The sequence below is a fragment of the Eumetopias jubatus genome, unplaced genomic scaffold (assembly GCF_037043125.1).
Source record: "Eumetopias jubatus isolate StellerSeaLion01/CBP00866 unplaced genomic scaffold, mEumJub1_p1.0 scaffold_8, whole genome shotgun sequence".
NCBI lineage: Eukaryota > Metazoa > Chordata > Mammalia > Carnivora > Otariidae > Eumetopias > Eumetopias jubatus.
In genome coordinates, this window is record NW_028274814.1 from 140573997 (window position 1) to 140587653 (window position 13657).

Genomic DNA, 13657 nt, shown 5'->3' on the forward strand with positions numbered 1-13657 from the left:
TGGAGACCAGTGTTGGTTCACTTTATGTGTGAACTTGGCTGGGCCATGGCACCCGGTTGTTTGGTCAAACATCAGTCCAGAGACTGCTGAGGAGGTATTTTTTAGATGTGATTAACATGTGAATCGGCAGGTTTTGAGCAAAGCAGACTGCTCTCCATAATGTGGGTGGGCCTCATCCAATCAGTTGAAGGCCTTCACAGAAAACAGACTGAGGTCCTTGAGGAGGAATGAACTCTGCCTCCAGAGCTCAGATAGCAATACTTTCCTGGGTCTTTAACCTGCTGGCCTGCCAGAAAATTCTGGAATTGCCAGCCCACCCCCACAATCACATGAGCCAATTCCTTAAAATACTTTTATCTCTCTCTCCCTCTCTCCCCGTCTCTCTCTCCCCCTGCTTTTGGTTCAGTTTCTCTGGAGAACCCTGGCTAATACACCTCTGTAAAGCTGTAAGAAATAACAAAGGGTATAAAGCAAGTTGAGAACCCTCACCCATATCCCACTGACAACATACTCAAAGCTCCAAAAGGAAAAATCGGCCCATGGCACCTGCCACAAAGACAGTTTGTGGATGGTGTGTAACAGATGCAAAAGGCTGCTGACACCTGCTGTGGTCTTACTTACACCTTTCGGTACTTTCAAATTTCCCAAAAATTTAAAAAGAATTTATTCCCCAAATTAAAAGTTCTGAATAATCAAAAATAGGAAGGCAAACCCACGAGGAGAAAACTCGGCAGGGGGTGTAAACAGGGGGCTCGCAGAAGATATGAACGTGACGTGCGCACAGAAATCGTAAATGCTCATTAGATCACATACTGCAAATGGGAAAGACATTAACAAGTGTTTGTCACCTGAGCCGCTGTCCGCGGCTCTCTCCTCGGGGACAGTAACAGGGCTGGGGCGGGCAGCCTGTAACGTTGCTCCCAGGGGCCCTTGGGAGGGATGTAAATTAATGTGACGTTTTCTGGACATTCATTTCGCAAACGTATAGCAAGGCCTTAAAGTCGTGTCCTTATCTGGACCCAAGAATTCTAGTTCTGTAATTGTTTTCCCTACAAATAAGCACAACTATAGGAAAGGACTTAGGGACAAGTGTTCACTGCTGCAATGTCTGAAAGAGCAGAACTCCAGAAATAGTCTACATGTCCAAACACAATGTTGATTAAATAAGTGGTGGTATTTATGCACGACAGAATCTCCCAGTGCCGTGAAAACAGCGTCTGGAAGAATATAGACTATAGCATGAAATAGTCCTTGCCACCTCCTAAAGGGCACCGTTTACCACAGACCGACAGAGCAGTGCGCCAACGAAACAAGTAACATTACCAACAAAATGCTCAGTGTGGTTCACTCTGGGGGCACAACAGCTGGACGTTTTCTTTCTCTGTCTCGTCCGTCCATTTTACAAAACTGTCTCTAAATGAACCTAATGCAGCGGCTCCGGAGCGCTATCTGGAGCTGGGCTGCCGGCCTCAGCCTCAGCCACCCCCCCCTCCCCGGTGCCACCGTGCCTGGCGCCGGAGCCCGCCCTCGGCCCCCCCATGTCACGGCGTGCACACCTAAGCATAGGTGTCCAGTGCTCCCTCCCTGTAGGCAAAGGACTTGGAATGGTGTGTGGAACATACTACGGAACAGAAAAATACTACTTCTCATCATTGACACTGTGTGGGTGAAATGGGTAATTGCTCCTAAAAATAATGCACTGATTCCATCTACCGACTCTGTGAAAGACTGTGTCTGGGGCTGAAATCCCAGGCCCCTCTGTGCTCACGGGACTTGCGGTCGGCCGTCTGCACCTGCGGACCTTCGGCCCGGTCACGCCTCCTGCCTGAGGGGCTGCAACTCCTCCATCAGCCCGAAGGCCCTCACTGACGTCGCCGTCCCCACCTGGCCCCACCTGACCAGCACCTGTCTCACCTGGACTTCTACACCTGCTGAGGACGGCTGTCCTGCCTCCCCCGCTCCCCACGCCTGCATCCCTCGGTGCGCAGGGGCGGCTCTGCAAACTGCACACGGGTCACATTGTGGCCGGCTGTGGGCTCGCAAAGGAGAACCTGCAGCTCTTCCTAGAGGAACCGACAGACCCAGGACAGTCTACCCCGTTAGCGGCCTGCCATACACAGACTCCTGTATCTCCTTCACAAAACCGTGCCTGCTTTTCCACAAAGTACACTGCCCTCCCCATTGCCCCAGTGGACACCCCCAAATCTCACCCAGTTAAACGTCCAGCTGGGAATCTCTCGGTCAGCCCAGCAGCCCCTGACGTCAATGACAAATGTCCCACGCCCAGCACGGGGGCCGGAGAACAGGAAACCACAGCAGCATCCCTGTGTTTCAAAGCAGAGCAGGGACAACTGCACACACGTCGTGGAGGGGACGCTGACGTACCCTGCCCAGACCTGGAGTGAGTGCCACGGCCGACCACCCTCACGCGCCACTCCTCTACCATGGGCCACTCTGCGTGTCTGGGGCTCCCGTGGTCCCGAGCCATCTGGGATGCATGACACCCCCTATGTGGGCCAGGACGCGGCATGGGGCACAGGGGGACCCAGGACCTGCCTGAGGCTGCAGGACAGCATCTCCGGTTAGCTAGGCATGGCGCGAGGGTGGGGACTGAGTCTCCACTAACTTACTCGATTTTAGAGTTGAACTGTTGGTTCTGGCCAGTCTCTGCAACCAGCCAATCGACAACAGCAAACCGTCACTTGGCAGCACGCTTTGGGATCCGGAGCTGCGCTTTCCGTTTCCTAGCAACAGAACTCAGCGTTCTGCTCATCCCCCATCCTCAATTCCCATCGAGGTCTCTCCCCAGTCCCCGGGAGACACCAGCACCTGCCCTTGCCTCCGGCCGGCACCCCAGCTGTGCCTTCTAGCGACCCGTCCTCCCTTCTCAGGACACTGCACGCATCAGTCTGCTCTCTCATCCCACGGCCTCAGCCCTGTCCAGCCTCACTGGGTTCCAGACTCGCCACCATCCGCGGACTCCAAGCCACAGGCACCACGGGCTCTGCTCTGTTCTCTTTCTTCTTCCTGGTAGGGTTGTCCGGACCCAGCACGGACTTAGTCAACATGCTCCAGATTCATGAAGTGCTCCTGTCTGACAAACATTCTTTGCTTGACCAAACTCTGGTCAGGCTCCCGACCCTTCTCTGAGGCCCCCCTGGACACCTCCTTGTGCGATCCGGTTTTAGCAAGAACCCCGCTAAGTCAGTTCAACCAAGGCTTCCCCCCCTGCGCCATCCCCCCCCCACAGCCGCCCAGCCTCGCCATCCTCCACCGTCCCCTGGAGATGTCTGGTGACCTGGTCGGCCTTCAGCCATGATCCTGTCAGGCCGGTGTGGCCAGAACGCTCTCACCCCGCAGCCTCTCCCCCATGGCACAATCTTGTCACAAGGGCCCTTCTGTCCATCTGGACCGCCCTGCACCCGGCCCGCCCCACGAGTGTCTCTGAATACCTTTTCCTTTAACACGTCAAATGCTAATGTCACAGCCACAGAAATCTCGTGGTGTGAGCTCCGAGAGAAAGCAGGCCACGCCGCTCACCGCGTCCTCCCTCTGCTTGGGGCGCTCCCCACGGCCCACCATCACCGTTGCCCTCCGACCTTTGGTGTGACATCTCCAATGTATCCTCCCAAATTCAACGCAGACCACATCTCTCCCGGAGCAGTGCTTGCCAAGCAGAGAAAATTACAGTAAACACAACCATCGGTGGGCGGTCAGTGTTTTAGGAAATGAATTAGGATGGAACGGAAAATACCACGAGTATGGAGAGTGTAGGTATTGTTTTGTGAAACGGTCATGTCACATGTGTGCGTGTGTGTGCATGTTTGTCCTAAGGACAGCACGGGAAACCTGTAAACCCACTACGGGAAGTTTCCCTGGCCCACCCTCCCCGCGCCCCACACCTGCTGCCCGGCCTTCGGCCCCCATCATGGCACCCACCACTCCGCGCTGTAAGTGCTGGTTTCCTCATCTGTTTCCCAAACCAAGCACACATTTCCAGGGGACAGAAACCGTGTGTCTTGTTGAACTCCCCTCCTCCAGCGACAGCATCTAGAAGGTGCTCAAGGCATAGACGCTGGACGAAGGAAGGCCCACAACACAAGAGGAGATCAGGATGGACGGGATGAAAGGGAGCGCATCACGTTGTAAAAAGTCACATCCCTTTTAACAGGATGAAAGGCTTCCGTCAAAGGGGGGAACTTAGAGCTAGAGAGGCAGGCATCCCTGGGGGGCTGCAGGGACTATGAGCGAGAGGGAGCCCCTCCCTGGCCCGGCGGGCGGACCTCAGCCCAGCACCCTCGGGACCAGGGCTCCTGCCTGTCCTCCCTCAGGCTTTCAGGAGCGCCGGGTCTGCAGCACCTGCATGCCAGCAAAGGGAACCCGGACGCTGCACTGGGAAGATACGGAGAAGGAAGTCAGACCGTTTTAATCGGGAATAGAAAATTTACGAAAAAAATCCTGCTGCACACAATCACATTACAGCCTCTGGCGAGGGCTCCTCACTGAGCCACCCACGGGACTGGGTGAGGTGGCCTGGCCTGGGCACCATTCCTGCCTGCTTTGGTTTCCTCTGCACCGGGTGTGTGTGCGCACGTGTGCGTGTGAATGAAAGTGTGTGTGTGTGTGTGTGTGTGTGTGTGGCACGTGGGTACCGCACACGCATGTGTGTATGTGTATGCATGTGTGTGGTGTGCATGCATGTATATGGTTGTGTGGTGCATGTGTGTATATGGTGTGTGTGTGTTTCTTGTGTGTGCATGGTGAGTGTGTGTTTTGTGCACGGTGCATGGTGCGTGTGTGTGTGTGCCTGTGCAGGTCCCTCGCGCCCATAGCAGGTTCTGAGCAGCTGTGATCACAGACGCCATGGCCTCCGTATCGGCCCAGTTGGCCAGGACCCGAGGTGAAGGGGGGATGCTGGTGACCATTTCTGCTTCAGGCCCTCTAGTGGCTCCTGGGAAAGGGTTCTCCGGTTCTAACAAGACCTCATGGGGTCTTGGGAGTTCCCCCTCCTTGTGCAGGATCAGAAGATCCTCTGAATCAGGAAAGATGAGCTCATATTGGAACGTGCACTGACCCGCAGGAAGGCAGTGTTTGGGGTGGGCGGTGCAGCTGCAGACTGCAGGGCCCAGAGTCTCCCTGGGTAGCAGGGCCATCTGCTGAGCATCTGGTCTTGGGAGCTTGTCTTGCTGGGGGGACATGAGAGGGAGGAGTAGGGTTGGGGAATCTGACCTCAAAGGACATACTTGATCCACTCTCCTCTTGTTGATAGGAATGAATCGGTTTTGCTGATGATAATTAACTATGCAAATAAAATGAATTATACTCATTGTTATCTTGCTCAAAGTCCACCCTGAGGAGACCAGCCCCTGGACCCGGAGTTTGGAGACACAAGACTGGGTCCTTGTCAGGTGATGGGCAGGGAGACAGCTTACCAAGGCCCAGGGCGGTGCACAGACCTGGAGGTGCCCCACGGAGGACAAGGAGGATGCTCTCAGGGACATGTGTCCCTGCCTGGCTGGGCTCCACCTAGGGAGAAGACTCTGCGTGGGTTTGAGGCCGCGCTCTTTGCGGGTTCGGGGACACCAGCGCACAACCCAGAACAGGGGTGACAGGGCGCATCTGGGGAAAGGGCCCAAAGCACCCTGTACTTACAGTAAACTCTGGGCCTCGGTGTTGCAGGCCTCGGCGGAAAGGAGTCAGGGCGCCTGGGGCCCACGGGCTACGCAGCCCAAGTCCGAAAACTTCGCGCTGGCCAAGCCAGTCCTCCCCGCGTGGTGCCCAGGCAGCGGGCGCGCCCGGCCGTCTCTGTCGCCATCCAGAGGCGCGGCTTGGGCGCGGCGTCCCTTCCGCCTGCCTCCTCCGCCAGTCCCGGGGACCGCGCCGGGACCCCGCGGCGTCGGGCGCGCGCACCGGGCGCGCCCCTCCCATTGGTGGCCGGGCGCGCCGAGCCCGGGCGCGCAGCGACGCCCAGAGCCGCGGGGCCGGCGTCCCCGGGCTCGGCGGGCGCGGGCGCGGGCGCGAGCTCGGGCACGGGCGCGGCGCGGGGCGGGCCGGCGCGGGGCGCAGTGGGCCAGAGCCCGGGCGCGGCGGTGGCGGCGGCGGCGGCGGCGGCGGCGGCGGCGGCGGCGGCGGCGGCGGAGGATGGCGCGCGCGGGGCCCGCACGTGGAGGCCGGCGCGGGGGCGCGGGCAGGGCCGGCTGCTGAGACGCGCTGCTGCCCCCCGCGCGGGCGCCGCGGCTTCAATGGCGCCATCGCCCAGGACCAGCAGCCGGCAAGATGCGACCGCCCTGCCCAGCATGTCCTCAACTTTTTGGGCGTTCATGATCCTGGCCAGCCTGCTCATCGCCTACTGCAGTGAGTATCGCGCGGCCCGGGCCCCCGCACGGCCCTCCAGCCCCGGCTCCCCGGCCCTCCCCCCAACCCCGGCCCCGGTTCCCCAGCTCTGGTCCGGGCCCCGGCCCCGGCGGCCGCCAGGAGTCGGTGCGGAGTTGCCAGTTCGCGGTGCGCCGTCCCCGGGTCCCGCCGCCAACGCCTGGGCCAGGAGGGAGAGGGGCCGCCGGGGCTCCCGGCGCTCGGGCACTTCGGAAGCGGGCGCCGCCGCGGAGCCTCTCGCCTCGACTCCGGGGCAGGGCCCCGGCGCCAGGCCCCGGGTGGCGCGGCGATGCCCGGGGCTGCCCGGTGTGCTGCCGCCTCTCCCGGCCCTGGCCGGCGGGCCGAGCCGAGCCGCGCGCTCCGGAGGCGGCGGCAGGTCCGGGGCCGGCGGGCCGCACCGCTGGGGATGTCGGCGGAGCGTCCTGCCCCGCGCTTTCCGCGGGCGACACTCCCGCGGGAGACGAGGGGCGACGCGGCGGCCGAGCCAGGAGCGGGGTACCTCCAGCGGGAGCGGGGCTCGGGCTAGGACGCGTGGCTGGAGCCTCTGCCTGCCGGGGAAGCCGACTCGCCAGGCGCTTTCTTAAAAAAGAGAAGTGAGGGGTGGGGTATGTGGAGAGGGTCCGCCGCCGCCGCCGCCGCGGTTATTTCTGGAGTCGTGTCCGGGGACCTGAGCCGCTGACCCTGCTGATCTGGTGCGGGGCCGCGGGTTCGGGGCTGGGGTGGATGCGGGGGACCGGGGACAGAGACAGGCTCGGGGGCGGCCGGGGTGAGTGGGGGGTTGTGGGCTGGGTGAAGGAGGGGTGGTCGGAGTCCCGGGCGCAGCCTTGGGCTGCGGTGGCGGGGCGGGGGGGTTGGTGGTCAGCGCTCCGGGCGCACGCTCGCAGTCCGACAGGGTGGCGGGGAGTGGCCAGAGTCCTGGGCGCGGGCTCGGGGGCTGGGATGGCGCGGGCTGCTCGGTTCCCCGGCCGGCCGCTTGGCACAGGCTCCTGGTCCCTTCCCATCCTAGCGGGAGGAGAGGACGGGCGCTGAGGAACACCTGTCATGGAGAACTGCCATGGGCGCGGGAGGTGATGGAAAAATATGGATTCTTAAAAAAAAAAAAAAAAAAAAAAGAGGCCAGCGCCGCGCCTGGCTCCCGCGCCACCACCTCGAAGTCCCGGCCTCCCCGCTCGCAGTCCGAACCCTCCGGGGCCTCCAGAACAAGACCACAGCGGACCACGGGGACCCAGGCGGCGGCGCGGTCGCCGAGTCCTGGGACAGCCCAGCCCGCCGGAACCGCCAGGGAGAGCCGTGCGGGAGCAGGCATGGCCCTACTTCTTTCAGCCCCGTTGTGCATTGCCCACAATTGCAGGCGACGGCTGGCGCCCTGCGTGGGGAGGGGACGCGTGTCGGGAAGGCCCCCAGCGGGGTCGTGACCCGGACTGCCCAGCCAGGCACCACCAGCACTCGCGGGGCGGTCTGGGGGGGCCGGGGGCTGGGGCTCGGCGCGGCCATCTCGGCCCTCCGGCTGTGTTCACAGGGTTCCTTGGTGATGTGCAAAGGGCTGGTGATAGATAAAGTCCCGGTACTGCCTTGGGTGCCGTATGAATGCTCTTCCTGGTGGCATGGGGGGAGAGAGGGTCATTCAGCAGTGTTGGGAAGGGGACTAGCTCCCTGAGCGTCCCCTGGGGATGCTGTCCTTGGCCAGCGCTGGCGACAGGTCCTTGGGTCCCAGGTGCGAACCCAGGACAGCAGCTGGGCGGGGAAGCAGCCCTTCAGGTGAAGAAAAGAGCAACCGCTAATGGTTAAGTATAGGACACACTGGCGGTGGTTTCAACACTCCACACCCCCACGGCTAGCCTGAGCCTCCCTGGTTCCCGCCGTGTCAGTGCACTCCCTACCACCTGCACCTGCACCTCACTGCCACGCTCACACCCTCCCAGGACTGCTGCCTGCCCCAGGTCGGGGTCGCGGCTGCCCAGAAACACCATGACACCCGAGATCCCCACCCGCGCACTCAGCCCACCCTTAGCAGCCTCCCTGGTGTTCTACAAACAAATCTTCCACCGGGACAAGGACATTTGCTAAAATGTCTGATTCAGAAGAGCAGAAATCGTTAATAATGAAAGCTTGGGTTAACCACATTTTCATGGTGGTTGCCATTTCCATGTAATGGAGTAATTGACAATAAGATAAGACGTTTTCAGACACACCCCATTTCACCGGAAATGCACTTGGAAAAATTAAAACATTTTACAAAAATACAAAATGGACATAATAATAATTTATAGCATGGAACAGCAGTCCTGCAGGAAAAAAAAACTTTTTTTTAGAATTGATAAAGCAAGTAAAATGCAAATGAAACCGTTCTTATGATTTCCGTTCTCTTTTCCAATATATCTGGGATGAATAAGAATAGTTAGAATCCTTGTTTGTAAATTGTTTTTGTTATCAGTCAGGATTTTTATTACCCAAAATGTTTTTGTGTTATGAAGCAGATATATTTGTATCATATTAATTAGGGAAACTGATAAGTATCATACAGGATTCAATTATCCTCCCTATTAAATCTGAGCATTTCTCTGCAGCACATAAGGTGTTCACTTTCTAGCGCGGCGTAAGGAAAACTGGATTATTTCTTGGCCTGGTTTTCGGTTAGGGGATGTTTTGTTCCAGGGCCCAGTCAGCTGAGACTCATAGCTAAGGAGATGGGCTCCACCCTCTGGCTGGAGAGGGACCTGCAGTCCACCAATTAGGTTAGTTGCTATAGTGACAGTCTTGTCATTTTTCTCCCATTGGGGAAGAATTGCCAGGAAAAGCGGAGAGAGAAGGGGGCCCTCAATGGCTTTCTCCAAACGCACACTCGGTAGTCTGGGGACGTCCTGTTGATGGCGGGGCTGGCGCCTCGTTGGTTTGGGGATGATGAGCTTGGAGAAGGTTGGAACTCCTTCGTCTTGCCTGGGGAACTCTGTGTCTTGGAAGGACCTGGTGTCTGCCATCGGCCCCGCGGCATATCTAGAGCAGAGGGCTTGGCTTGGATGGATGTGGTTCTCGGAAGGAGTTGGGACTGCTCTGGGACCACCAGAGGGGTGTGACTGTGTTGGGGTGTCTGTCCCTGAGGATGTGGTTGTTTTTCCTCGCGGGCTTACGGCACCAGGGGTCCCCCACAAGCAAGAGGGATGGGGGCCATGATGAGCTGGTGGGATGTTGTGGGACGCTGAGCCTTGACTTGGACACTTGTGTGCAATATTTAGCCCGAAGGTGGACAGCTCTGTGCTGCCCCACGGGGAACAGCTTGGCAGACAGACATGCCCGGCATGTAAATCTTTCTGACGGAATTTTTTTCCCAATTGAACCCATCAAAACTGACTTGTGGCTCTGAGTTCAATCTCACATCCTCGGCTGCAATGATGAGACGTTACCAACAACTTCCGAATTGTGTTTAATCCATTAGAATACTAACCGAGCATGGGCTCTCTGCTGTTGCATTTTCTTTATAAATATAATTTATTGCATAGTTAGGAGAGATTAGAATATGGTACTTTCCCGCTATTCAAATTTTATTTCTGGAGTTCTTGGAGAGGTAAATTTGAAAATACTGGGCTTAATGAAGTGATGCCATTCAGAGGTTTCTCTCTCATCTCGGCTCTTTTTTTTTTTTTTTTTCCTTTTCTCCTGTGTGTTTTTATTTGATGAATTTCTGTCTGGAGAGGATGTGGTGTTGGTTTCTTTCAGCTTCATAAAGATAAGTCACCCTCTCTTTGTGGGATTTGTATTAGCTGAGCCGGATGCCCAAGCATCAGCCAGGTAAAGGGTTTTGTCCATGGAAGCATCCTCCTGAGCACAGACCCCCCGGGGAAAGGGTCCTGGGGAACAGTGTTGGGAAGAGGGCAGCCCACAGCCTTCCAGGACTGTCTCCAACATCTCTCTTGCCAGTGAGGACAGAGGACTGCGGATCCCAGAAAGGGGGCTGTGTCCCGCTGTGGGCTTGCCGGGTCTGCTCGGCACCGGGCTCCTGGCTGAATCCCACCCTGGGAGATGCTGCTCGGGACTCGCCACTCAACATCCACGGAATGACGTGTGTAGATCAACTTTTGTGGCATGAAGTATTTTCAGGTGACTTTTATGGGCGTAATTATAGGGAAATGTTATGATAATGTGGCACTAGAAAAGGGAAGAAAAGCAAAACATTAAAATCCCCATTTCTTTATATAGCTTCGCAGCTGCGCCGATTGAGAAGGGCTCCTTTCTGCATTAAAATGTGGTGCTCTGGAGTTAATGACCTCTACAGAATGCCACCTGTCACCCAGAGCGCCATGGGTGACGGCCGAGAGATGGGGAGGAGATTGAGGGTCTCCTGCTTGTGGGGGCCTGGACTGTTGTGGAGTGAGAGCTGCAGGGAGGGTGAGGGCCTGTGGGCCTGCCCATTGTCTTTTCTTTGGGGTGGGGGGCGGTCCCTGGCTGTCAGGAGGCTAACAGAATCTGGTGGTGTCCCTTCCCAAATTCTGCTTTGCTCGCCATGCACAGACCCTGGGAGCTGGAGTTCGGGGCGCCAGGGCGACCCCAGAGCCCTGTGGCTTCTGCAGGGCATCCCTTGGCGCTGGAGCCCCCCACCCCAGAGCCCCACGGAGTGCTCCCAGCTCCCGTAGGGGAGGCTGCTGCCTTTCATACTCTGGTCCAGAGCTTCCCGGACCTGGCCCAGGAGCGCAGACTGAGACTCCGGGCAGGCAGCACAGACTTGCTGGCTGGCCAGGCCTTCCAGAAACGCCAAGCGGCCGGCCGCACATCGGGGCAGCTGTTCTCCTCTCTCCACCCTGGCCAAAGTGGTGGAGGGCTCCGGAGGCTTTGTAACCCACACTTATTAAAATGGCTGCCAGGGTCGAGTGTGCAAGCACTTTTGTCTGCAACTAGGCGAGCAGGACTCCTCCGGAATGCCCTGCTCCCCGCAGCCCTGGGGAGGCCCTGGCCCAGCTCCACTCCAGCGGTGTCCTGGAGAATGGTGGCCTGGGCCTGGTGGGACGGTGGCCGCTTAGCGAGAGTCTCCTTGGGAGAGAGCTCTTGTCCCCCGGAGCTGTGGTCTCCTGCCGTGGGCCAGTCTCCCCCGTGGAGGGACTGGCCCGGGGGCCCCTGCCCCGGCACCTGGCTTTCCTTCCATATCTGTTAAGGAAGGCAGGAGTGGCTGAGGGCCAGCCCCAGGCATCTGTGGAGACTCAGTCTCCAGTGGATTCTGGTAACTAGGAATTAGGCCCCTGGGAAGGAGAGGTGGCTGTGCTTGTGGCCCCCTGGGCCTGGATTCCAGTGGGGGCCAGACGGCCGGCACAAAGCAAGGCCAGTGCGGCAGGGGACACTCAGTGCTCGGGGAGGTCCAGCCTTGGGAGGCCCGGACTGCGGTCGTGGTGGGACCGCCACCCTCTCTGGTCACAGCCAGTCCCAACCCCGGAATGGCAGGCGCCCATCAGGCGCGGCAGGCGGCAGCCTAGGGTCCGGCCCCGAATCCCCTTTGTACCCCACAGTCTTCTCTTTCCCTTCAGCAGGGCCTCTGCATCGGCGGTCCCCGTGCTTAGCCCGCGTGTATGGTCTTTCTCCGAAATGCATCTTGCTGTCCTCCAGGTCTGCCTTCACTGCCGTGACCCCAGCCCCCCTGGACACATCAGCATTGTCCTCGGTGCTGCCTCTGCCTACAGGCTGGCCATCCTGAGACCCTCACCTATGGCTCCCCGTTGAGTGAAAGCTCTGCACCCTCTCCTCCCCATCGGTGAGCGCTCCCCCCTTGCTCAGGTCCCTCCGGGCCTCCCAAGGCTGGACCTTCCCTCCACCGTGGGGCCTCCCCTCCCAGGAAGGCGGTGTGTGTGCCTGGTTCTCACCTGCGCCGCCGGGTCTGTCTAGTTCACCGCCTGTTCCGCTCACTGCCTGCCAGGTCCCTTCAAACACCCCGCAGTGCTGCTGAATGCAGGCAGCAACCCTGAGCTGGACCGGTGCTGTCCCCAGCGCTACAGAGCCTCCTCCTCCAGGAAGCCTCCCCTGAACACACTGCCTCACCCCCTCTCCAGCGCAGCACGCCTTCACCTGGATGCTCGCTTCCTCCTGTTTTAGGCCCTGAGCCCTGTGCATGACTTGTGGCCACTAGAGGGTCAACTGCCTGATTCTCAGGGCAAACACTCATTGATTCCTGGCATCCTGAACTGTGCGAGGTGACTGGGGCAGGACTGGAGGCCTGGCTGAGGGTCTGCGAGGGTGGGCCAAGGCCTGGAGGCGTGGCTGGAGGGCTGGGGCGTGGCCAATGGCTGGGGGCGTGACCGAAGTCTGGGGGCGGGGCTGGAGAGAAGTCTGAAAGAGGAGTGGCTGGATCCCTGAGGGTCAGTCTGTTTCTAAAGTGTTGGAAGTGATCAAACGGATTTAAAAGGGTGGGGAAAAGAGGGAGACTGTGTGGAACCCTGATGAAATGCTCAGTATTTTGTAAAGCATCCTTGGTAGGTTGTCGCACGTTGCAGGAAGCGCTCCCGTGACCCTCCCCTCCTCCACTTGGCTCTGGCTTTGCAGCCTCCAACACCCTTTGCACCTTGAACAGTTGTCCCTTCTTGTACCCTGTGGTTCAGGGTTTCTCTCCTCAGCACTGTGGACACGGGGCAGGGTGGTCTCTGGGCGCTGTGGGGTGTTGGGCAGGATCCCTGACCCTCGCCGGCAGGCCGGGACCCCTGCTCTATTTCGTGGGTCGCCACTCAACCCGCCTGCACTGGTATTTCCTGGTTTGTGCAGGAAGACTGTGGTCCTGGGGCCCAGCGCTCACGGGGTGTGAGGGTGTTCAGCCCCCCGCACCTTCCCCAGCAGGTGCACCTGGCCTGACTTCTCCTCTCCACTCATCCAGCACTTCCCGGCCCTTCCCAGCCGAGCCCAGACTGTTGGAAAGGCTGTCTGCTGGGAGAGGAGGTGTCTCCGCACGTTTCCCCGCGCGTCTGTTTTCCAGAGCTGGGAACCCGCGCTCTCAGTCTGTTGTCTGTGTTGTAGCTTCTCCACGTGTAGCTGGTGGGGATCAGGCCATTTGGAGGCAGTAGACTCACTCCTGATCCTGCGGGGACCCGGGAGCCCGTCCACCCTCCCTGTCACCGACCCACTTACTTAATCACCCGCCTCTCCAAGGGACCATCCAGTCCCTAGGCATGATTCAGAGATTTCTGTCTAGAGCTCAGTGGAACAAATCTCCTAAGTGCCTTTCCCTCCAGAAAGTTCTGCCCCTGGCAGGACCTTGCTGCCTAGAAATGCCTTAATTTCAGTCCTTCTGGGGGAAGCCGGGAGCTGCTACCCCGGG

At 59.0% G+C, this 13657-nt stretch overlaps 1 protein-coding gene across 1 annotated transcript in view; it reads left to right on the plus strand.

The window, feature by feature from the left end:
* Positions 1-6242: 6242 nt before the first annotated feature.
* The window catches only part of TAFA5 (TAFA chemokine like family member 5), a 192125-nt gene continuing 184710 nt past the window's right edge, over positions 6243-13657 (plus strand). The window contains exon 1 of the mRNA XM_028115681.2: positions 6243-6354. Within this exon, the coding sequence (XP_027971482.1) occupies positions 6243-6354 (112 nt within the window). The remainder of the gene's footprint in view (positions 6355-13657) is intronic.